The 26815-nt window shown below is 35.1% G+C and overlaps 1 protein-coding gene across 3 annotated transcripts in view; it reads right to left on the bottom strand.

The window, feature by feature from the left end:
• Positions 1 to 26529, bottom strand: part of rad18 (RAD18 E3 ubiquitin protein ligase) — a 59172-nt gene extending 32643 nt beyond the window's left edge. Inside the window, exons 1-9 of one of the 3 annotated variants that reach the window (XM_088636378.1) lie at positions 26088 to 26529; positions 25467 to 25548; positions 25114 to 25175; positions 22113 to 22183; positions 11348 to 11676; positions 10776 to 10875; positions 7513 to 7697; positions 3569 to 3639; positions 1532 to 1592 (exon numbers count right to left, since the gene is read on the bottom strand). In XM_088636378.1, the coding sequence (XP_088492504.1) occupies positions 1532 to 1592; positions 3569 to 3639; positions 7513 to 7697; positions 10776 to 10875; positions 11348 to 11676; positions 22113 to 22183; positions 25114 to 25175; positions 25467 to 25548; positions 26088 to 26141 (1015 nt within the window). In that variant the 5' untranslated portion in view covers positions 26142 to 26529. The remainder of the gene's footprint in view (positions 1 to 1531; positions 1593 to 3568; positions 3640 to 7512; positions 7698 to 10775; positions 10876 to 11347; positions 11677 to 22112; positions 22184 to 25113; positions 25176 to 25466; positions 25549 to 26087) is intronic. The other 2 variants (XM_088636379.1, XM_088636380.1) reach the window with 2 other exon arrangements.
• Positions 26530 to 26815: the final 286 nt, after the last annotated feature.

Raw genomic sequence — 26815 nt, 5'->3', positions numbered from 1 at the left:
ATAACTTTGTTTGGGATATTAACAATCTTAAAAGGAATCTAAAACCTTTTCATACAAAGGCTGCTTTGTTGGGCGATGCAGTGACAATAAGGCCACCACAAGAGGCTGCCATAGAGTTGCCCTTAAGGACAGGTTAATCTCCAATTGCCCACCTATTGTTTATACTGTAGGAGTTCACCTGTATTTCACATGGTGATTAACTAGTTAGAATACTGAATGTGATCGTGGGGTGTAGGATAGTTAAAGGTGCTTAAGACTTACACAAGAAAGTCAGTTCAGAGTTTTAGAAATTAGTGTTAGTGTTAGTGTTCGGTCCCTTCCACAGCCATGCTGCCCGCAGGGATGATCATGCGCTTAACTTGTGCCATAAAACTATCACAAGACAAAACATGCCACAATTTGTACAGAGCAACCTAATGTAATACTCCATCCATTAGTGTAACATAAAATTATCTGATCATTCTTAATTTGATTTAACACAACACCAAACTACAAACAAGTCACAATTCAAAATAACATGCATCCTTATATTGACATTATGTCAATGGAGTGTTCAGAGGTCCTACACATGCCTCTGAACAAACATACCTTTGCACCTGCTGTCCCCACTACCGGTCATTACCAGTAGTGAAACTGTTTCATATGACAGAAACCACCTATTCAGACAGTGGGCGTTTGTGCTTGGCTAAGGAGCCAATGGTGCAAAACTATAATCTGCTAGATTATGACTTGAACATCTCTAAATCAGGATCTGCCCTAAAAGGTGCATGTGACACCAATATCATGCAACAAGTCATTGAGACTGATGCCAATAAATTACTGAGGTTGCTTTAAAATTTGGCAGAGAATATAACAGGACCCAGCTACTATGAGCCTTAGTGGAGCTTTAATCCCAGCCAGAAATGAGCAATGGTGTTTTTTTTCCTGCTTTTATATACTTTTATTTATTACCGGATATTTTTTTATCCGACCTGTTGACTGGCGTGTCTTTTGAGAAAGCAGTCTGTATGAAAGGGATAACCTAATTTGTGCTGCGTGAAAGTGTTTTTGAAGAATTCTTGATTTGCCCCTGAAATGGTACCATACCCACAATCCCGTGAAAAAATATCTTGGGCGACGAGAAAAAATGTCAATATGTGCGTACAAATTTAGATGCAGTATATTACATAAAGTACAGCTGTAAAAGAACTGATACCCTATTCAATTTGATATATATAAATTGGATGCACAACATCTTACACAGATAAGACATTTGCAAATCCACTTAACATCATGTTGCAAAGTAATAAGTAATTGAAGGTTTTAAAAATGCATTATTGCCAATGGGATAAAATCAATTCACATTAACCTCAGATCCCTATGTGCTAAAGAAAATTAATATCAATTAATTTGACATTTAATGTTGCTATTCAAATAAAAACACTTCAGGATACTACAACAGCAGAGACTCTCCTTATCCCACAATTTCACAAACTAGATGATGGTCCACAAATTGTTTTAAGAAAGATAATGTAATTGAACACTAACTTACGATATTTGGAATGTAATTCATCTATTTCTTCTTCAGTTTGATTTTTTGAAAACACCATTACCTAAAAACAAGCAAACAAAAAGACAAAAATATTTTTACTTTGCATAAAATCTAAATCCTAACAAAGCAATAATATATATACCTTACAAACCTTTGCCTTTCACTGTAGACCCCTTGTTAATGAGAAACATCATTCAGCAAAATGGACTTAATTCATGTCTGATCTTTAAAGTGTACCTCCTACAAAATGGTCATTTTCATGATAATATTGTTGCAGTAAGTTTCGTTGAAGGTCAGTATATTAGACAGGTCACATCACTTATGACTCTGGATAAGGGCATCATTAAAATGAATACATAGCTTTTATACCTGCTGAGGTAACTGTAACTTCCCTTATTTTATAAATTAAAACCACAATTCCCTTCAAAATCAGAAAACACAAGATGAAAAATACATGAGTCCTCACCGCAATGTGAATATACACAAAACGCAGATCAAGAAGGCAATTACAAAACCAAATTATGTATTAATAGTAATCCACTTTCTTTAGTCTTTAAGTGTAGTGCTATGTTCAACCCATGAGTGGAAGCAGATGGAGCACTGAAATAATCATCACACGTAATGCTTGCTTAAAAGAGGGCAGAAAAAAAACACCTCCTCCTCCAGCACACTTCCAATTCCGTATTAAAAAAAACATGCTCTAGAAAAACAAAACTTGCCGCGGAAAAAGCTGGAAAACAGCACGTTTGTCTACTTCAGGACGCGATTTGATTGGAAGGGTACATCCAGCCCCGTAACTCCATCCTGTTGTTGCTTTCAAGCTGATTTTTATTTACAGCAGAGCCATTGCAATGCACAGTGGCGCAAGAGGAATTTGTCTCAGAAAGACGCAGAAAGTGCCTTTTCTGGGATAAGATGAAACTAAATATGGGTAATTAGCATTTAAACTATACAAACCTCCGATAGCTGGAAGTGCCATGTTTACTTATATCGGATTAATTATATAGACTATTAATACATCAGTGCACCTCCCATTAACAGAAGATCTGAAGACTGATATTGCAGAATGCAGTCTAAAAAGCTATTATATAAACTATCACAAGCATGATAGCTCAGCTTCCACATAATATAAAGGCTCATATTTAATGTTAATTGCTGATTTTTCATTTTCTGGTCAATAATCCATCCATCCACTTTCTAAACCCTTTATCCAATACAGGATTGCAGGGGAGCCAGAGCCTATTTTGTTCAATAATGTAGGCAAAAATATTACATAGCCCCAGTTAGATAAATAGACCTTCTGTGGCAGCCACAGGCAATGTACAATCTGTTGACATAACATAAGACTATCACCGTCTCAGGTTTAAGATTTAAATTCTATTGAAAATCCACAGTTCAGTCACATATACTATTACGCTCATCACAACTTCAGTTTCATGCTGAGGGGAATGAGATGCAACAGAGTAGAAAATCTTTCCAAAATTTTGTGGAACACCCAGAGAGGCCTAACAGTTCATTCAATGCAGGTTCTTAACATTGTGGTCAGGGAGTATATTCACATATCATTAATGCAATTAGGTTTAATAACACCTAACGGAGCAGTTTTTCCTTGCAGCACTGGGTACCTGGGTTCAGCTCCTAGTGTGCTATCTGTGTGGAGGTTGCATGTACTACCTGGGTTTTTGTGGGTTTCCTCTGGGTGCTCCAGTTTCCTGCCACAGTCCAGATATGCTCGTAGGTTAACCAACCTCAGTGAAAATTGTCCCTGGTGTGAGTGTGCATCTGTGTTTGTGCCCTGCAATGCACCTACCAAAGCTATGGTTTTTAACTGCTGAAAGATCAAGCTAATCACATCATGTTCATATAGGAATAGAGTAACATCTCGCAAAAATATTAAAGAGTAGTGAAAAAATACATTTAATTGCAGTGTAAAAAACAAAAAAAAGCTAATTAAATGGGATTTTTATTTTTTTACAAAAACACTGTATGAAAAATAAATTGAAAAGCACTTCACAGACATTACAAAAAAACACTTACACGTTTAGATTTACCCTCCAACTGGGTTTTCAGCTTCTCATTTTTTTCAACTTCTTTTGCTATCTCTTGTGCTGCAAAAAAAAAAGTCCAAAATCATGAATACTATTCAAAACAATAGCAAATAAATATGTAATGGAATAACAATGCTGGGCTACACTAAAATTTTAATCTTTAATAACTAGTTATTGTAATTGTAGCCACAATCACTGAAAGAAAGCCTTAATGAGTAAGAATTAATGTCCTTAAAATAGTGGCATTAATACATTTCAGAATCAGTTTCAGATTAATAAAAAAATAGAGATATTAACATTTGTAGACGGGTTTTTCTGCAAGTAAAACTAAGATTCATGAAGCAAAATGATATCCCTTCAACATTCATACAAATATACAAAAGGGCTTCTTAAACTTCATTTTTTAAATTTTAATTCCTCAGACGGTGGGGAGGAAGTGAGGGTGCTAGTGCTGAAAAAAATAGTTTTCAGTTTACATCACAGTCTGTTCATATACTATATATATATGATCTGGACAGTTTATTGCTGACAGGTTTGGGCACAATCAGTCATCCTAAAATGTTGAATGCTTCACAAAGGAAAGCCCAATGTGAAAACTCCACATAAGAAGGTTAAAAAGGAAGGCACATCATTTGGTATGTCTAGCTCATTTTGCTAATAGAAGCTAATTGTTCCAGATATCTGGTTAGGGTATCAAATAGCTTAGTTCAGGCTCTGCAAGCTTTTCTGTGAAGCTTCACAGTCTTTGTCTCTCCCACAAACACATTTAGACATTTGAAAAACATTCAAAAAATAAAATATACCCATTTTGTTTCCTCACAAAATATTTTTCAAGCATTTGAAGAAAAAAAAATAAAATTCCAATCCTATCCTTTATATCTCCATAAAGCATGGGGTTTGAATTTTAATTTACAGCATGTAGGCTGTTTATCTTTTTGAACAAAAGCTGGAAGCGAAGCCTCAGAATGAGGAGTGATATTTGTAATATAAATAAGTACTATGTACATTTCTAAATCTTTAGCTACTGTGAGAATGTGTAAATGTTCTTTATTATAAAATAAAAGTGTAGCTACAGTCTAAAAGTTTTCTTTTTTAAACAGAAATGCAGCACAACACAGCAAAAGGTATTCTTCTTTGATCACTGCTAAGGCAGATGCCTCAAAAACTATGCTGCACTCCATTCTGACATACACATATCCAATGCAACAACAATTCTTAACTGAGTTACTGTGTGCATTTTCAACATAAAGAAGTGTATGGATTTCTTCTAGATTAGATTTAAAAAATAGATTACAATTAATGGTCAATGAACATAATCTTCAGCTTCTCTTTAAACACTTTAGTGCCAATAGTGAATAAGTTTGTGAATAAGTAAGCAATAATATTCTAAGAGCTTGATGTTTTCATTTACCCATTTTCATTTTAACAGTATACAGTCCTAATGTTGCACATCAAGTATTGATTTTCACTTTAAAGTAGACACTAAGGCTTATAATTAAGGTACATCATTATCTTGGTGTTTTTCTAAAGTGGCAATACCACTGTTGATGCATGGCAAATCCATAACTTAAAACTGAGTGCTCTTAAAACAAATAAATTATTTGTAAACTAAATCCTAGCCAAAAGCTAGCACTGCTAATATAATGCAGCGGTACGGGTTATTATTACAAAGACAAAAATAGCACAAAACACCCCTGTTATTTTTCATCTTTTATACCTGAAAGGAAGGCATACCAATTTAAAAGAAATCACTCTGCACTGCAAGGTGATCTCTTTATATTCTGTGTATATTTAAAATCTAGATAGGCTTAAAACAAATGTTTTAAGACTTAAGAGTTAAATAAAAAGTGGAAAAAACCTGGATACAATCCTAGACAAATAAACCAGAACAGGAAAATACAGGCCATCTCATCTGAACATTTTGAAATGGTAATTGAATGTTAGCTAGCCTCCTCTGGATAGTAAAAAACGAATACATTCCCACAGGTCATGACGAACAAGCTGTTTGTGTCAACAGCAAGGGAATAGAATGGTGTCCATCTGCCAGCCACCCCTTTCGGACACAAGTGAGTGTTGGTATGGGAAAACCAGTGGACTTCAACAAAAACATTTAAAAATGACATGCAGAACGCAATGCGTGAGAATTTCTCCTGAGGTTTTTGTTAAAAATAAAGCATAAAGAACTTATTGAGTCCTATCAATGGGAAAAGTTGGGAGTCTGCCTTAGGCAACTTGCTGCCTGAGAGAAAACATTACTGAAGGAAACGCAAGTAGACACAGAAGGAATCTGCTGTGTCTTTATAAATGAAGAAATCAATATTCATGGTAATAAAGAGAAAGACAACGCAAAAATCAGTTTGAAACAGCTATAATAAGCATATGTAATATAACACGCTTGACAGGTTTTTCTTCCCATTAATATTCTCTGGCAGTTTAGAACGATATAGTGATATATAGAACATTTCTGGGATTGTTTAATATTCTTCAGATTTATAGGCTAAGTAATGAGTTGTTAAATCAAATATGAAATGCTGTGTAATAGTATTAATCATGCCATCTTGATAATCTATTATTTTAGTTTTCAAAGTCTGCAGTCCTTTAATAACTTTGAGAAAAGAGCAATGGAGATTCATTGTAACTGCAAAGCATTCTCAGACAATAATAGCTGTAGAAATAAAGGACGGAGCTTTTTTCTCCAACCACAAAAAATCAGCTCTACACTGTTTGAGAACGTTAGCAAATAAATAAACATTTTTACTATAGCTATCGGTTTGCATACCTTAAATTAGAGAATTAGACCAAACTGGACATAAATTGAACTTTTATAGCAAATGCTTTTTGTGAATAATCCAATTAAATACTGCTTCATTAAACACCAGCAAAGGAGTCAGTAACATACATAATAAGTATAATAAATAGCTATATAATTCTAATAAAAATAAACTCAGATTAATAAAGAGAAAGTCACTCTACATTTGGCAACTATAGATTCTGTGGAAAATTCCTCTGGTTTAAATCATATTTTAATATTCCCTTTTACAGGAATTATTTATATTATTCATTTTTATGCTGTTTGAAAAGTAGATGTTATTGGCACTTCCTGAGATTTACTGTAAGTTCAGTTTTACAGCATTTCATAAAGTCCTATTCATAACAAATGTTATAAGCAAATCATTTCAAATAATTTGATTATTATATAAGTAATTTCCTGTAGAAATTATTAGAAAGTAAAAGTTCATTTTAGAAAATATTCTTTAAATAGACTTTCTTTAGTATTGAAATGGGTGAGTGTAATATTTGTCAACATCCATTTTGATTTTCCAAATGCACATAAAAATGCTCAGAGAGTTTCATGAAAAAATTACCTAAATTTGAATGATGTTCTACAACAGAGGATAATCAAAACTGAGCAAAGAGAAGATGCAATTAAATTAATTGTATTCAGCAAGTGCAGGTTTATTTCATCTTAAGTTGCAAAGAATTACTCCAGGAACTTGTGCAAATTTACTTTAGTGCCTATGCATGCTAAAGCAGCTTAAAAGGGCTCTCATGTGGTATACACTACAGGATCTGACAGAAGAGAATGAGTAAATCGTAACCCATTTGCTTTGGTTTTTAAGATTTAATCCCTGGAGGGCAGGCTTCAAGAAACTGGCCAAAAAACAGGAAATTAAAAACACAAAAAGTACTGAAGGTGTATAAACTTTTGACAGATCTATTCTGCGCTATAGTGTCGCTTTGAAATGAAAGTGATAAACCGTGCCATAACACAATGGGATTTTTTTTAGAGATGACTACTGTAAAAATATATATAGATATATTTTATCTTCAAGTGCAGTGTCCTCTCATCTTTCGATCTGCAATTCTACAAAACAAAATAATGTCCCGTCTTAAGATCTTTTTCATCTCAACACAAAAAGCACATGCAAATACCTGATTTGGGATTTAAAGAGTCACACTGGGCGTTGTACACGTGTACAAACTCCTGGTGCCTTTTAATAAGTTGTTGACGGCTACCGTAGGTAGGAAGGTTGAGGTCCTTGAGTCTCTTTTTCAATTCCCGTTCAGAAAGGAGATCGTAAACCACTTTTGCCACATTCTTCCTTCTGCTAACAGAGCTGCAAAAAGACACAAAGTTCATGCCAATGGTCCTTTTCATGTCCAAAAGAAGTCTAGAAAGTTTAGTTTAGAAACAAAGCAGAAGCATGAAAAAGAGTAGGTGCTTATCAATAAATAAGCATTACCAAGTAAAGAAAGTGTGACATACTTGTTTTCAAGTTCACAGAGCACCTTAACATCCATTCTCTTCAATGAGGATGAAACATTTTGAAGAACAAATTTAAGCTAATTGAGATTTTACAGGACTGTATTATTTAGCCGAAGGCCTGTCATTCTATCAGAAATACTGTAATTACATATTTAGAAACAATAACATTATAAATATTCTTCTGAAGATTAACAAATCACTGAAAGATGTGAAAAAATAAAATCAACAAGATATAGTATAGTAGCAACCTCGCCTTTACAAGTGCCTTTTTATAATTCGAATTGCTTATTTTACTAGTTACCACTGTGTTTTACTACATTTGATTTCCAGCTACAAATTTCAAAGTCAACTATTTTTTTTTACACTTTACACGTCATAAAGTGGCTATTAATGATTAAAACATTGGGTAGCACATTACAGTTCACAACCACCCTTTTTCTAATGAAGTCTTCCACAGAGACTTAAAGATACAGTATATTCTGACCACTTCTTTAACATTTTATATGGGGGACATTCTCAATAAAATCTCAAATTTAAATTTCAAATTTAAGTACAGTATGGTATACTAGCTAGGAGAGCTAGGAGAGTTGGCAAATTCTACAAGGCTTTCTTCATAGACATCTCAAATTCTGGATTGCTTCAAGTTATTTGCCAACACTGTTCAATGTTAGAAAAAGCACATTACTTTATATATTGTTCAACTATGGAGTCAGGGGGCAGTCACTTTCAAGTCAGAGTAAACAAAAATGAGCGCCTTTAATAAAGTATTGTTTATAAGGACAAATTCTGCAAGCAAAAGAAGCTCCTTCAAGTTGGTGTTTATGTCAAGACTGTTCTACCAAGCTGGCTTTGGAAGATAAGATTAAATAATAATGCCCAAATTCAAACTTACATTCCCTTTTTAACCAAATAGTTTATAGCTTAGATCTAGCTGCGTAGGGGGTAAAACTTCCCACAAAGACCCAGACATAAGTTATCTTTAAGTTTTGACAAAAGCATACAGTGGTACTTTAGGGTATCGATCTCTAGTGCTGTTGAATACCAAAGCAGTCTGCATTTGTCGCAGTATGAACTACGAGTAAAGTCATTTTTACCTTTACTGCCTCTAAACCAGCAAAAAGGAGTAAAGCCATATTTGGCAAAGTAAAACTTGTATACTGTAGAACTTTGCTGAGGATGACAACATTGCCTGAAATATCAAAAATATCATTCAATATCTGTAGCAAATGCATTTTCTAATGGAAATTAAGAAAAAACATACAATGCAGGAAAAGTAAATTATAAGCCAAGCATATTATTTTTATGTTCCTCAGAGATAATATTCATTTCCAAATGAAACTTTTTTTTACTGATACTTTTATCAAGATGTTCAAGGCAAAAGGGGAAACATTTACTAAGGCAATTGCGATTCTTGTATTAAAAAGTCAAGTTCCCAAGAATAACTGAGTAGGTCTAGTTATGACTTAAGCAACTGCATTGACTTCACATGCTGCAAATTTGAAAAAGCCTGCCAAGGAAAACTATGTAATGTAGAATTTGTTCATTGTCAGGACATCTAAACACAATAATAACAAAATGGAATGAACAATGTCTATTTTTAAGATGTCTGTTTTCTGTCATAATGCTTCATATTAATGGGTAGCTCAGTAATGTACAATAATGTGCCGCACTAACATTCTTAAACAAACTATACAGCCATTTAAAATGCACAAAAGCAATAGTATTCTTGTGCAACTTTGACAACTTCAGGGTGTCTCAATATTAATTTCTGCATAGTAGTTGCTCTAACCAGAAAAGAACTGTCATTATCTTACCTGAAGCAGAGATGTGCATGGATAAGTGCAGAGGCTACTTACACAAGAATACATAGGGTTCAATGACAACACATTTTCATTCAACGGGTCCAAAGCACTGGCCATGCTCTTCAGTTTTTAAAAATAATTAATAAAGGAATATAAGTGAACTGGGCTGCGATTGCAACTACACGAGTATGTGGAATGCATATGAACAGAACACTGCTCCATCAGGTCATTAAAGGTTTTGAAATTCTCCCCTTTCAAGAAACATAAGATTATTTGGCTAAGTATGTGGGAATTGTGCTCTGTCTTTTTACAGACCATGTACAACTGAAACCGTGCATGTTTTGCTGCCTTTACATAGTAGGGAACATTGACCTTAATAAGCCTTTGCTGGAGATAAAGCCCTGTGAGTCATAGGCTTCCTTTTGGGATTGTTTTCAGCCCTTGGTAAAAATGTTCTTACTCCTGTGGTTATTTACTAATCAGACAAATCTTTTGAAATATTAACTCACAAAATAATGTTAAAGTTTCTGCCATATGACAAAAAAGGGCACTTTTTCTTATTTATGGAAACAGACTGAATTTTCAAATACAAAAGACTATTTTGTAATTTAATTATGATTAACAACTTTTTCCTTATATATATACAGTATGAGTTATAGCAGCATAGCTATTGAATATTACATAATATTAAATATAAGGGAGAAGCTGTTAATCATAATTAAATTACAAAAAAGACTTTGCTATTAGAAACTATTGTCAAGAAACGTCCCATGTCAAACAGCTCATCACTATACAAGATTTGGTTTTTCTCCAAAGCATAACCTTGCTAATCATATCAAACTCCTGTGTATATGTGTCCCAGCATTCCTGTAATAAAAATGAAACTGGAAATGAAACTCTTGAATATTTCTGTATATTAACAGAGGTTTTCTGATTTGTTCCAGTTTTTAGATTTAATGATAGTTACCTGAAATTCAAATTACAGCAAAGTCGAGAGTAATTTTATAATGCTAAATTACAAATCAGATACTAACAACAAGTTCTGGTTGCTACATTTGTGCAATCATTGCCTTTTTTTCAAGAAAAAAATATGACTTGCACAAATAAGAATCAAAAACCCTCCTTACCTTCTCAAGCTCTCTTTTTTCTCATCCCTCGTTAGGCAGCTGTCCAAGTGCTTATTAATGTGCTGCCCTAAAACACCAACACCACACACAGGACACTCCACTGGAACGACAAAGATAAAATTAAGATTCTATATTTCAGGAATTGTTTACTGAAACAATCAGAAAAGCCATTTAATGTGTAGGAAGCCAGTTAATAACTTGGTCTTTAAACCTTAAGCAGGGGTTTCACAGACCACGACTATAACTGATCCTAGGCTTCACGGTGTTAATTTAGATAAGCAAAACCTAACTGGGAGTGAGCTGTCCCTAGGCATTTAACACAGAAAAATGTACAATATATTATATATGTGACTTGACTTGACTTTACTTTACTTTATCCCAGTGCATCGCACAAATTGATCATCACCTCATAATACCATATTGTTGAAAAGCATCAATTATTGCACAAATGATCTGATCCACAGATCTAAGCAGCCAAAAATGTATATCAAACTAAACTTAAGTTGACTAACTATTTAATAGATGCATTTGCTTGTTTCTTTTTGGAAGAGAGGTAGAGATAGGGATGTCACCTTTTATGACAGGTTTAACTTCAGTTGAAGTTGATGGAAGTTCCGGGCTGTAAGAAGCACTAGATATAGTAGGCAACTCTTCTGGTTCTTCCTTTACAGTCTTGTTGAAACGGTCTTCATTGACTTTATCGTCTTGATGGGTATTTTGTGGTTTCGGCACATTTGAAGGAGAGGAAGACTTCCCTTTTTGGAAAAAACAGCTCATAATTGTACCTTCCATCTTTGGAACAGAAGGCCCCTTAGAATTTGCTTGCTTGAGTTTGTCAGAGGTCAAAGGGGTCTTTGGAGAGACGGGTGGTGACTCAAAATTCATTCGTAAAAGCTGATGCCTGCAGAAAAAGAATTGTTATGGTTTGTATGCAGTCTTTGCAAAAAATATATCCCAAGACTCACACTCAATGCTGCTCTAGGATCATAATTCCTTCTTAAAAGGTAAAAAAAAGAAGAGCAACCCCAAATACCAAATAATAAACAAAATCAATACAGATACAATACAAAAGCAGTTTTTGTGACCAACTATTTTCAACAAAGACTTTACTCTCTCAAAACTACTCATGCTACAGAAACTATATCAGGAAACAAATATGATTACCGACCACAATTCTCAAGTGTGATGTAAGCTGTCAATTCATGAATTTATTTCTAAATCATTTTTCTGCATGTTTAACGATAATATAGTTTCAACATTCACCACTCCATATTATCAACCAGAAAGAAAAAAACGTACTTTAGATTAGAGAAATATAAATATTTTACAACTTAAAGTGGCAAGTAATACTAATACTAAAATAGTAGTAATAATAAACTAATAACTAATAAGAAATGTGGATTATTTTCCTGTTTATGTTGCATGATAAATACAATTTATTTTCAAACTTCACTATTAAAACCTTCTGTATTTAACTTAATATTATGTCATCATGCATTAAAAATTTAGACTACATACCGTACAGGATACAGGGAAAAGTGATGATTTTCTAATTACGGATCCAGTATTAAGACACCACTTCATAAGTGTCTTTAATTTGGTTTCTTATTACAGTTAAAGCTACATATAATTAAACAGCTGTTATTCTTACAAATATTGATGCTTTTATTATAAATTATCAATTTTTATTCCATTATATTCTTATTAGTTATTGTTTTAAATAAATACATACAAATGGTCAATGGTCAACAACCGACACCTTGTGAATTTCTGATGCACAGAGTAAGAGCTCTATCCCTGCAGAAATTTAAATATGCATCTCCCTTCTGTTAAGAAAACAGCCTTTACAACTTAAAGTTTCATTAGGTTTGAAACACAGAAATACAAACACACCAAAACAGCACCTAAAAACTGTACCGTTGCATACAGTATGCTACACCTAACTACTGTATGTGCACTTTTAATAATAATGGATGTTTAATAATGTAATAGATGTTGATTTCTGTGATGGACTGGTGTCCCATCCAGAGTGCATCCTGCCTTGCACCATTAAATTGTTGGGACAGGCTCCGGCTCCCCTGCAACCCTGAAACAGTTAGTATTGATGGACGGATTGTGATTACATCTCCACTGCACTCCAGTCATGTGCAGTTCATTACACGTTTGGCATGGATTGAAGAACTTCTGTAAAAGGATAGTGATTTAATAAATTCCCAGGGCTTTTAATAGCAGATGTAACAGTGCAGAGGAGTGGAAGGTTATGGGCACAGTTTTCAGGTGGGGGTAATGCTGTCAAACCGTTCACTCAGAACACTGCCCTTCAGTATACGTAGATACAAATGTATGTCACATTGGACAAAAGCATAAGTCAAATAAAATAATAAGATAATGAAAATTAACATATTATTGCAATCAGCCTTTCATATGAGTGTCATGGTACTGTGAGGAATCTGCTCCCCTTTCTGGGAGGGATTTCCATTTTACAGAAACCAGTGTGGACACAGTGGGCCTGGACATCTGCACTTCACATGATTTTAAAATTTTGTGAGCTGGATAACAGGCGGCACTGAGGTCAGTGCATCTCCTGACCAGCACTCCTTATTGTTTTTTCCATTTTATTGGCGTGACACCAATAAAATGTTTAAAGATACGCAATATATGGCATAAGCAAAGAAGTTTCCAAAATTGTACTTAAAAGAACAAAGTAAAAACAGTTCCTACACACAATGAATCATCATAAACATGTCCGTTTTCGCAATTTAAAGTGAGGATTTAAAGAGCAAAACTGATTAAATAAATCTAAATTCTGTTCTGTAAAAAAGAGTGCAAAAGTGCCTGAAAAACTGTTAGAAAAACAGATCCCCTTGCCAAAACGTAGAAGGTTCAGGAGTTCAAAATATAAGCAGCGTCTTAAATACATTAAAGCATAAGGCAGCTTGTGGATCTTTACAAGTTCAATTATAGCAAACAGAGCCAGTTTACCACAATGCCAATACTGATGTAATATGGGCTCTAATTATAAGAACAGTACTAAAAGGTCATTTGCTTAACCTGCACGACAAACATCAGGTTTAATCTTACTTTCAGTTTGTATTTAAATCTAGGTGAAAATAAGCTTTTTCAAGCTTTAGAAATAATAGCTAATAGTTGACAAGTCTTTGCACTAAGACAGACATAAAAACACATAACAGAAACTGAAAAGAACTGAAAAGGTCTGTCTTATTTAAGAATGTAATTCAAACAAAAACCTACATGACTATTCCATTTAAAATGACCTATGATGTTCAGCCACTCCAACCTTTAGGACTCTAACTCACTTGCAGGGTTTGTTAAAAAATTAGGCCTAATCTTAGCACACTCTGCTTAGCTTTATAAAAATATTTTTTACAGATGGTTTAGTCTATTAAAAAATGCTAACTGCTAATTCGAACAGTAAGCAAAAAAGCTATTATAGACAGCAGCTGAGTCACCATATAATCTCAAATGTCAGCAAATTGCCTTGCACATGTAAAATGAAGAGAGGCACTTGTACTGACACATTCTAACAAATGGACAAGCAATGTCCATGTGCAAAGACCAGCTTAGGGCTGTAAACAATAGTATACAGAGCAGTCTCTTGCACGAAAAGGGTGGGCAACAATGTTCTGTATTCATAATGATTTTTAATAAGAGTTACTATTTCAGCATAACCAATAATTCACTTTACTTAGAAGTTGAGTTGTCATTTGTGTGCCCAGCACAAAATAAGTCTTTTGGTAAAATTGTGTGGAAAACTAAAATTAAAGCACTTATTTCTGCAACGTTCAATACCAGGTACAATAAACTGTAATTTATTTTTGTAGTACACATTTCATATCATTTCATGACCATTCTGTAAATGCTGGATCTATTTTTTGCATTTCAAAATACCTGGTTAAATTCAGCAGCAGCAAAGGAAATACAAAAAGAAGTTAGAGAAATACTCCTAACTGGTTTGGTTAACACAAATCTGAGGGTGCAATCCAGGACAGAGATTTAAGTGTTTGTATTCAGCAAGCGAGCTGAGTGCTCCTAGCCCTGGTTCCTTGTGGACCACTGTCACTTCTGGTATTTGTTCCACACAAGGCCTAAATTACTGGGGATAATTTAGCAGAACTATGTGCTTGGAAACTAATTGCAGATTTTGCCCTTGGGTGTAAGTTACTCTCCCAGGCTACAGTACTTCTTTGACCACACATTTGGGTAAAATATTAGGTCTTCCTAGTGCAGTAGCAACTATTCCATTAGCTTTAACTTGGTGTACATAGCATTCTAAACTAGGATGTATTATACATTTTTTACAATTGTCACTACATTTTCTTAGGATGATAATATTTTGTCTTAAATCTCTTGACATTTCCTATGAAGAAGTAGTACTGTCCAATTTACTGCACTCAGCCTCCTTTAAATACGCAGCAGAAGTTAAGGTAATTAAAATTACTAACCTTCTGAGCTTTGAGAAACCACATAATGACTACCAACATTTTTATACTTTGAATGAATTAGAATACTGTGCATTTTGATTTTTTCCCCAGTTATTAACATATTTCTTTACATTGCAGCACTTGTGTCCTTAATGCAGACTAAGTGTCCTTAATGTTGATGTGTGCAATGTAATTTACATGCACATGTAACTTCATCACAGGTTTAATGAAAAGACATACCACAAGGTACATCTGAAGATATACGTATCTTACATGATAGGTATCTATATGATAGGTATGGACTATAAAGAATGGGACTAATAGCGAGAACATGTGGAAAAATGTAGAAAACAATACCTAGAAGAAATCAGAGATTAGAAAATTGAATATAAAAAAGTCAATCTTGCAGGCCTCTTAAATTTAAAGCTGGCAGAAAAAAACGAATGTAAGGGATTAAACCAATGAAGCTCCTAGTTGAAGAGGGTGTTGCCCACTAAGGTGCCAATAGTGTGTTTGTGCTCAGTCTGTATTCGGAGAGGATTCCTTCCTTTGACATACAGTACCAATTAGTGTTGACCTTGCCCAGTAAATTCTGGGTATTTGTGGCCATGGGCTTCTTAACTATTCTCATTTTCTTTTGAAAACAAAGTGCCTTTCTTTGTATGTGCCTCTTCTGTCTGCAAATATGTTACTAATTTAGATATGTCTTAAGATTCCAAGATTTTTGCAAATTACATGTGCATATATTCTTTATACATAGCTAATCCATGTGTTACTTCTTTACAAAACATTTAAATATAAAAGCATGAATTTAGAATTTACCAAATCTAACTAGACATCTTCTAATATTCTAGACATGAAAAATGCAAGCATAAGCTTTGCAAGTAAATTCAAGAACAAAGAATATTTTAAACCAGATAAAGAGATGTATTTAAAAATACATTTTATTTTTATACAGAGGTTATTTCTCAGTTGCTCTTTGATATCTGTTTATATATTGATATTTTAAAATAATATTTTTAGACAGTGTGGTTAATATGTCCCATCTAACTAATGGTAGTTCAGCCACATTAAATGGGTTAATTTCATTTGAACTTTGTTTATTAACTGTAGACTCCTTTAAATGTTCAATTAGTGTACAAACTGCAAACAATGATACTTTATAAATATCAAGCAGATACTGAGAAAGTCTATCTGAAATCAATATAAATCTACATGACAGTCCCCACTATTTTCCTGGACTACTTTGTTGCTTCAAACTAAAAAAAAGTCATATCTGACTACACACAATGAAGATCTTTATAATTACATATAGGTTGTCAGAGTATTTAGTCCTCAAAAGCCAAGAAATTTATAGAACTCTAGATCTACTACTATCTACTATAGATCTACTAAACATGTCTAAATTTTTAGCACAGTGAACAGGTATGTCAAGATTAAAATGTACAGATGTAAATGTTTAGAATTATTTACAAAAAATTAAAACTCATTCATTTGAGACAAGCCATGACATAATGTATTTTCATCACTGCAATGTTAAGACATCTAGTCACATTTTAACATTCTCTTCAATAGGATTTCTAAAATAATTATTGCCCAAAAAAATCATTGTTGATATAAGGGGGTTAGAAGCATTTCATCATGAAAAACAAAGTTTTGTAAAAGAGCTTTGGGTAATTTCTCATTGATCAACATGCAAGTCACCCTCAAACAGGAAGAAAATTAGAAAGGAAGTCAATAACCAAAAGAAAAATGGATGTCTAACTGCTTCTCCATCACTCAGCTGTGCCTGAGACTTCAGGTCACAAAGGCGACAGCTGACATGCAGCTCTGACAATAATCCAACCACTAATGAGAAATTAAATGCAAATGAGAGTAGACTTTCTGTGCCACTTTCCTGACACTTTGGGTGACGTCATTGATGGTTGATTCTCCACTACTCTGCAATCAGGATTTTATTCCACCTGCACTGGTTGCCTGGTCACACTGCTGGCCTAAAGCCAGCATTTTTCCTTTTTAAATGAAAGCCAGAACTTTCCTTTTATCAATAGAGCATAAAAACAAAACAAGTGATCTAATAGTTCTAATCAAAATAAAATGTTATTTATCAGGAAAAAAAAAATATTTAGAAGAAATATTTTTAACCCAGAGATTAAAAATAAGCTTACTCAAAGAGAGCTTGAGGCATCCTCAGTTATATTGATACAGCCCTAGATATGACATGGGTTAAAAGTACCCATTTCTACAACCTTGTTAAATGATTATGACTTTTGACTCAACTGTATTAAAATGTGTTGATTGGTATATAAGATTTGCACTGTTCAAATTACTTTCAATTCATACATTTTTAATGATAAATGAATTGTCTTTAACAGTTCAAATGATTTGAACAGACCTATAAGGATGCCCTTAAGCCTGCCAGATTGAGTGGTAGTAATGCTACAGCGTTTTTTTTCTATCGCCAAAAAATGTTTCACCAGGTTAAGTCCGATTTTCCTCCCTCTCTTAAACAACGTAACACATTCATGCAGTTCATCTAACAAAAATACATACTATTAATAACCAGTTGTTGACCGCACCTCCTGCAGTCATGACAACTATGCCCTCTCCTGCTTTTGCAGGTTAGAGTTTCTCTCGTATTACTGCTGTGGATGCTACTCCTATAACTGTGTTGGTAGCTAAATTGAAACTTAATATTTGTGCTTTGGATCATATTCCTTTGCCCTGACTCAAAGCTGCCCCTTTGCCCATTTGATGTCAACCTCATAAGTGCGTCCTTGAACCATGTTCTCGTACTTACAGGATTTAAATCTGCAGCTATCTGGCCTGCTAAAAAAAATTACCTGGACCATCAAGTACTTAAATACTGTCCTATTTTCAATTTGCCTTTCCTTACAGATATTCTGAGAGAGGCATTGGCAGCTCAATTACAATCTCATCTTGCATCTAATGAGCTCTTTGAACCTTTCCAGTCAGAATTTAAACAAACTCATATTACCAAGCCAGCCACTGTTAAGGTTAGTTAATTTTCTTCTTTTGGACTGAAGTGCAACTTTTGACACTGTCAATCACAGAATCCCACAGGAAAGCATAGAAAATTATATAGAGATCACTGGTACTTCCCTTCATTGGTTAGAATCTCATATGGCTAAAATATCTAATATGCAAGCCTTCTGTTGGATTTCAGTATAAAGCAATCCCTTCTTATAAGTATTTAAAATTAAATAGTGGCATATTTGGTAGCTTTAAAGTGGATCTGGGGTTAGAATTCCATACCCCGTTAAACTGTGTAGTGTTTTACATTTAATTCCAAACATTTTTGGAGACTGGGAATGGGCATAGAGTTTGAATTTGCACAAACTGAACTGTGTTCTTCATTGGTCACCATACCACAAAATGTTTATTACGGCTTTAGAGAAGTGTTTTGAAAAGAGGAACAAGGACGATTCAAATTGTTACTTTTTAAATCCTTCATTTAACCATATGAGTAAGTTGACACCAAATTCTCATTTACAGGATGGTCTACAAAGTACCCAGTTACTCAGAAGGGCATTCACTGCAACCACCTGAGTGGAATACCTTACTCAGTGATATCTGGGCTGCAACCACCTTAGAGATTTGAATGTCAGACCTTTTGGTCTTGACTCTATAATAATAATTGCTTACACTTATATAGCGCTTTTCTGGACACTCCACTCAATGCGCTTTATAGGTAATGGGGTCTCCCCTCCACCACCACCAATGTGCAGCATCCACCTGGATGATGCGGCGGCAGCCACAGTGCACCAGAACGCTCACCACACATCAGCTATCAGTGGGGAGGAGAGCAGAGCAATGAAGCCAATTCATAGATTGTAACCACTACTCCATACTGCAGAAATATTTGGTCTCTTTACCCGTCTGGATCTTTGCTGCCTAGAACAAACCATATTTGATAATAATAAAACATTAAGGGATATACTGTACACAGGATCAAACAAGAGGACTAGTGCACACTCACTTTATAACAAAGACAGAGGATCGCAACTGGAAACTAAAAGGAAATTCTTTTAAAACGGAAAATGAGATTTTTTGACTCACTGACTAACGTTAGGTAGAATGGGCTAATGTCGTTTGCAAACTTATGTTCTCATATCTTCATTCCCATGGTAGTGCATGTAGTTATACTGATAACTTGTCAATAAATAGAAAAACACAGAGCATGGATAAAGGAGCAAACACTCCCTTGTAGAGATGGAATTAATAAAGTACCAGAATAATCTCGATTAAGACTACGATTCTTCTACCAAGATCTAGTTTCTGGTATAATTAGCAAAAAAGGTAAGGTTTAAGACTCTAATTAAATAGTAGGCTTAGCAAACAGTGCAGTAGCGGCAAGCATCCTGCACTGAACCTTTTAGGTCTTAAAAAGAGGAGGCACGAGGGCATCTACTCGGGTAATCCTAATCCTTAATGGACTTTAGAATCTCAACAGTGAAACAGAAACTATAACACACAAAGAAGTGTAATTATAAGTGCAAATATACAATTGAGAACAGAAAGCACCACCATATACAGTACAAAGGACTGTGGGAATATGGAACAAGCTACCCCCTCATACTCTTGAGGGCCAAACGTTGGCATCTTTCATTAAAGAATGAGATTCTTGAACAATTACCTATGTAGCAACAAAACAAGTTAGATGGACCAAATGAAGTCCTTGCAAATCTCACCCCCTTGTATTCTTTTATTTTAAAATATTCTTTTTGCCTTTAGTTATTTAGTAAATGTCAAGATCCCTGCACACAGCCTTTGGTTACTCTTTTCTAAAACATAAGCTGCTTAAAATTTCTCATTTCCTTAAATAGTACAGAAATAAGTAACAAAAAAACAATATCATTTAGTTTTATGAAGCCTAAATCCCTATCTTATTGCCACAGGAAATCTAATATTCTACAGTGGATGAAGTAATGAAACGGTTTATTGTAAGTTGCTCCACCAGGGAGAAAGAAATAGCCAGGGAATTAAAGTGAAGGCTGTATTATTGTTTAAATAGTTTAGGACGAGTTACAGTACCTTTGTTCCAATAGAACACACTTACCGATCTGGTACTTTTTGCTAAATAAAATACCTTGTTGTCATGCATCTCCTTCCAAATGACTGAATACATACAACAATTCAACTTTGACTTTGGAGATGTTTTATCTAAAACTAAATAATATTACACCGAAATGCCCTTTATTTTTTCAGACAACCCTGTGGGACCAAGTCTTAGGCTTCAACTATACTTACAGATGTCTTCTGTGAAAGGTTCCTTGGAATTTGTACAATCCCATTTCCTCTGTGTCTGGTATGGGCTCATCGCATCAACTCCACTCGTCAAATGTTGAAACCATCCACAATTTACTTTGAACTGGATCTAATGCATGATGGATGCAAACCAGCTCTTGCTTTACTCATCAATATGTTCTGATCTGAGTTCACCTCTCAATCCTTGCAAGTGGATTTCTCACTGCAATACTTAATCAATCCATTTTCTAACCACTTCTTCCAATTTATGGAGGAGCCGGAGTCTGTCCTGGCAAGCAACAGGCACAAGGCTGCCAGTCTATCTCTGGGCTGACAGACACACTCATACCAGGGCCATTTTGTCCCAGAAGGCAATTAACCTATCAGTATGTTTTAGGACTGTGGGAGGAAACCAACGTGAATACAGTGAGAACATACAAACTCCAAGCAGATAGTCTGTACGTTCTCACTGGTCTAGAATTGAACCCAGGGCCCCATCGCTGCGAGGTGAGGAATGCTAACCACTGTGCTACTATGCCACCCCTTGATTCTAAATGCATCCATTTTCTAACCTCACTTCTTCACTTCTTCCAGTCCAGGGTTGCAGGGGAGCCAGAATCTCAGCAAGCAATGAGTGCAAGACAACTTATACCCTGGATGGGATGCCAGTCCATCACAAGACAGACATACACATACATTAGGGCCAACTTTTCCAGAAGCCAGTTTACCTACCAGTATGTTATTGTGGGAGGTAACCAGAGCACAATGCCTAATATTTTATCAAATTAGAATAAAATGAAAATTAAGCAGAGATGAAAAAAACATTTGAATCACGGCTACCCTAACATTCCCCACACTTGGACTGATGTCTCTCTCATTACTTCCTTTTGAAAAAGCAAATATTCACCCATTTGGCTTCTTTGCTTCACTCATTCATGATAATTATATCTCCAACTATTTGTACCTCATTCTTTCAGTAATCCTGCAAAATGGCATTTTACCTTAAAATTTCTTATAAAGCTTTGAAGAAGTAAAATGTTGTAAAATATTGGTTAGTGGACAAATCAGAGAGAAAAGTTAATATTTAAATGCATAGGATGAGTAAGATAACTATTTTCAAAATACTGCATATTATTAGAGATAACGCACTCCATTTTCTTGGGTTATGCTACTTTCAATTTACATCCAGTCAGTGCACAAAAGTGATTCACTACCATCAGGATTGTTAGAATTTTAAATACAGTATTACAGGACCCCTTCAGCCCAATTCTAAAACATCACATACATCTAAAGTGGGAGCTTATGTTGTTTTTGTCAATTTCATTAGACGTAAACTGCAACTTTTTTATTTTATTTGGTCAGTGACCATAACTCCTTCTCTGTCTGAGATTTCTCCACTTACAGTGAATGTTGTGAGCAAGGTAGTACTATAAAGGAAACATTTTGCAACTGCCATTGCAAAATAAGCAGTGAAAACACACAGTGCCTCAACAATATATAATGAATACTGAGAAACTCTGTGTAACAAATAAAATTATAAAAGAGGTACACACAGGGTAAAACTGAAGAAATGTGCTTAAGTTGATTTTTTTAAATGTTATCAATGACTGCTAAAAGCATATGGTACCTTGCTAACTGGAAGGTCTTCACCAGATCATCAAGTATTCTATTGTTTCTGAGATCTGATTCTGTCGCTGCCTGGAATAAAAGAAGAAACAAAAATCATGAAACAATTTAGTCATTTATATTTAGTTCTCTATTTTTTCCTAATGCCCCAGTACAGTGATGGGGAAACTATACTGTAAACAGGCGCTGTCCTTTGGATGAAATGTAAAACCGAGGTCCTGACTCTCTGTGGTCATTAAAAATCCCAGGGTGTTTTTGGACAAATTTCCCATGGCCCTTACCAATCATGGCCTTTTAATAATCCCCATCTATAAATTGGCTTCATTACTCTGCTCTCCTCCTCACTGATAGCTGATGTGTGGTGAGCCTACTGGCGCACTATGGCTGCTGTCGCTTCATCCAGGTGAATGCTGCACATTGGTGGTGGTGGAGGGGAGTCCCCATTACTTGTAAAGTGCTTTGAGTGGAGTGCCCAGAAAAGCGCTATATAAGTGTAAGCAATTATTATTATTATTATTTCAAGTCATGATTAGGTGAGAGAGAAAGCTGAGAGATAAAAGTTTGGTGCGACAGGAAATACGTCCAAATGTTAACATTATGTAACAATGTAAGCAATGTAAACAATGTAAAGAACAGAAAACATTATCCTCAATACAGATCTGAACAGTTCCTTTATCAGTAGCCTTTATAAAAGGCTAGCCTTATGCCTGATAATACATAACAAATATTTTATTCTTGTGGGAAACTGCGCTACAGTATCAAATAACTCCAAGACACGTCTTAACAAGCTACCTTTAAATGCATTATGCTTCTGTGATTAGGTAATACAAAGATCTCAAATGTAATGCTTAAGTAAATTGGATAAATATACTAGATAGAGAAGCATTAAAAAGCAACAAATGATGTTAGTGTAAAATTATACCAAAAAAAGAACACAGACTGATCCATGTCTTACGCAGTAAAAATGGACTGCATATAAACCTGAGGCACCCTTAACACATTCAAGTTCAACTCTATTATCAAATAAAAGGGGACCATTTTAGTTAGTTCTATATCTCCTATTCACTGCAAGTAATGCTCACACCTGAAAAACATTACAAGGGTGTTTATGTCGAGTATGCTCAGCAGACATACAGAATAGGTTCCTAATGACACAGTATGTCCCACAGATACACAGATACACTATTGGGTTCAGGTCAGATGAATAGGTTGGTTGGTACCTCCTAAGCATAATTTGCTGTGACAAGAAAGTCTGACAAATGTGTGCAATATGTGATAATGAATTCTCACACATAAATGTGTAGGGCATAATTTTGACCAAAGTAAGGTGCAATGCATGTGCCAACAACATTGCCACTATTGTTTTGCACAGTCAAGGAACCATAAAATAGCACTATCTGTGTCTAAACTCACTGCTTAAGAAGGAGACCTGTGAGAAATACCATACCATCACATCTCCAGCTTCAGATACACCCACATTTGAAACAATGTGGATGGTACTTCTTTGCTTTATGCCCTATGCCCACTGTTGTGCTACATCAAAATGACCCATGACCCACCACTTAACACAACGTTGCTCCAATTTTAATATGCACATTGCACTTTATGTACCGTACCCTGTCAGAAATGTCTATGTCTACATTGTCTGTAGCATTTTCTTGCCAGTGTCTGTATTCGCACCGTAGACCCGGAGAACAATATCCAGCTCCTCTTTATACTTGTATATGGCTGGACTGACAAATAAACTTGAACTTGAATTTGCCTTAGGCCAGTTTCAGTTGCCCAAGCATGACATGTTGCCCTATGATGGTTATTCAACAGCAACCCTATGTGTACAATGGGCTCTCATGCCTTCATTCTCAAGACACTATCTTTCTGTCTGGGAGCTGGTCTGGATATGTAGACATCCAGGTGACTGGGCAGTAGGTTAGGATGCAGGACAAATTTCATCCTCCGAGATATCTCAATGGGATATACCTCAAACAGGTGTGGTGACTCGTGGCCGCTTGGTTACTGTCAGTAACAAGTTAAACTCGTGTGAAGCACACCAAAGTGTCTATTTCCCCTAAACGCTGACATACTTGCACTCCTTGCATCCCAATGGCCTCTTCTTTTCTACCCTACCATGGCTGTGGTAGCCATGGGATTTTGTTTCAGCCATGTTTGTGCACACAGTTGCAGACGCAGTAACATCTGAACATCATAGTGATCACATCTACATTTGCATACTGTACATGCCTATGATACAAATGACTGAAATGGGTTTAGCACATTTGGTTAACTAATAGTGCAGAATTATTCTCTTTCTGATAAACTGAACCCCTTACTTTTGGAAAAATATTGGCAACAAGACCCTGTTGCCTTTTTAATGCCTCCCAGTAAATAAAACTCAAGTCATGTTTTTTTTTTCTCTCTCTAGCTTAAATGCTTGAACTGACAAAATATTTGCAACCATAAGAAGCTAGTCTTAACCTTCCCAAATCAGTGGGGATTATAAAATAATCAGTTTGGTTCTGCTTTGTCAAATGCCATTGATGTTGATCAGATACTGAAATAACATACAAGCATAATACAGTATTTAAAGCAGTCAGATACAGCACCTTTACACCCGAAGAAAGCACCACAGACAAAACATTGTTTCTTTTCTTCTCTTTTCAGCATGGAATCAACATTTACTTGTTCCAAACAGTATTTACCCCTGACCAAAAACAGTGCAAGAAATAGAACTATTTAAATCTAATTAGAAATGTCAGCTTCTGGTTGTATAGAAAACTGCTTACAGATATGAAATTTCACATTCTTGCTTCAACATCCACATCAGATATTTCTTACCAAAATACTGTATGTAGGCTTGTTTATTGGTGACAACCACATGATTTCAGAAAACGTTTAGGTATAGGTTTTCTAATCCACGCAAAACGCCATTGTTACATAAATATGCTATGGAACAATGGTAATTTGCACGTATTAGGAAAGTTTTAAAACAAGAATACTGTACTTACCGAATTACATACTGGACACTTCAGTTTGTAGGACAGAAATTTCCGTATACATAAAGAGCAAACTGAAAGCAACAAACATATTTTTAATATGAATCTACACTACAGCACAGTATAACAACACCATTGCAGGAGGCAGCTTCTATACTTAAAATGTTAAAGCAAATATTTTTTTTATAGAATTACATGATTTGAGCTCTCTGATATAATTAAAAAGGAACATTTAAAATCTATCGAAATTATTTAAGCACTTAGTAAAAAACGTGACCAACTAAACATTTCGGTTTAAAGTTTTGCTTGGAAACAAAAATAATGTACTTATGTTTTACAAATCTCAAACTGAAATGTGTACTCACAGTTATGGGAACAGTGCTGAACCATCATTGAAATGTCCAGATAATCAAAGCAGATTGGACATCTAAACAAAGAATCTAGATTCTAAAAACAAAGAGAGTCCATGACGTGAGTTGGCTATTCTACATGCAACTACTGTACTCTGTAATTTCATCTACACTACAGTAAACTACTATTTATTTTCCATTCTTAAGAACGACGCACACAACAGTAAATATTTTACAAAGTGAAACATCACAGCTCCTTGAATGAAATAAAAGGTGCGATGGCAAAAAGACTGCTGTGTAAATACGAGCACATATACTGTAGTATTTGGTTACAAATGATAGGCCAATCCAAAATGCTTGAAAAAGAAAATCCGCATTTTAAAAGCCCGCATTTTGAAAAGAATCGCAACTTTTATTACCTAAAAAAAATATTACCTAGATTCAAAGGATCTGTTCTCACGGTGCACACTTAACAGTAAGTTTCGGTTGTCTTATGACCTACTACTTCTTGACATCACATGGTATCAATTTTGTGGATATACAGCATAAACGTATATTATGTCACTTTGCTTACACTAAGGAGCATTAATCATATAGTGCCTAAATAAAAGTTGCACTGACGTTTCCTACACTTACTTTGAGATGACACAGATTAGGGGGGATTTCCGCTTCAGTAAAGCTTTGTGACATCTTATAAACACTTGATAAAATACTCCTTCTTTAACTTAAAATGTTAAGAAAAAGAACCTGACTGCAAATACACTTATTATTTAACACTCCCGCGCCAGTGACGGAAGTTGAGTAAAAGCTTCCGCAGTGAAAATCGTCACTTCCTGCAGTGAAGAGTGAACTGGATGTGGTAGGCTTGGTAGAATCTGCAATGATCACAGTACATTACTAATTTTTACGCATGTTTACGGCTGTAAACCTTAGTGTATGAAGTTCCACTGTCTTTATCCAATCTTACTTCTTCTATTCCTATGTTAGTAGCACAAATGAGCGCAGAGAAAATAATTACTGTTTCCATTGAGCTTCTACACAAAAGACATTTGCACTGCAAGCACTCAAGAGTCCCGCGCGTCCATGACAAAATCGCCTCCACCGGAAAGCGAAAAATAAGGAACTGCCCCAAAACGAAAATCACTGGTGAGGCGGGCCTTTCACCCCCACTTCAGTCAGGTGCATTATTAGATCTCAAAAGATAACTTTAAAAACTGTGATACCTCGAAGCGCCTGCAGGTTCCTATTTACTGATTTACAGGGCATTCTCTTATCAACAGGAGGGTTATTTTGGTAATAATGGGCTAGTTCTTTATTTAGTAATGTCAAATGAATACAAATTATTTTTTATAATGACGACCTGG

The sequence above is a fragment of the Lepisosteus platostomus genome, chromosome 6 (assembly GCF_059453375.1).
Source record: "Lepisosteus platostomus isolate fLepPlt1 chromosome 6, fLepPlt1.hap1, whole genome shotgun sequence".
NCBI lineage: Eukaryota > Metazoa > Chordata > Actinopteri > Semionotiformes > Lepisosteidae > Lepisosteus > Lepisosteus platostomus.
The sequence above is the reverse complement of the archived record's forward strand: the minus strand, read 5'-3'. Positions and strand labels throughout refer to the sequence as shown.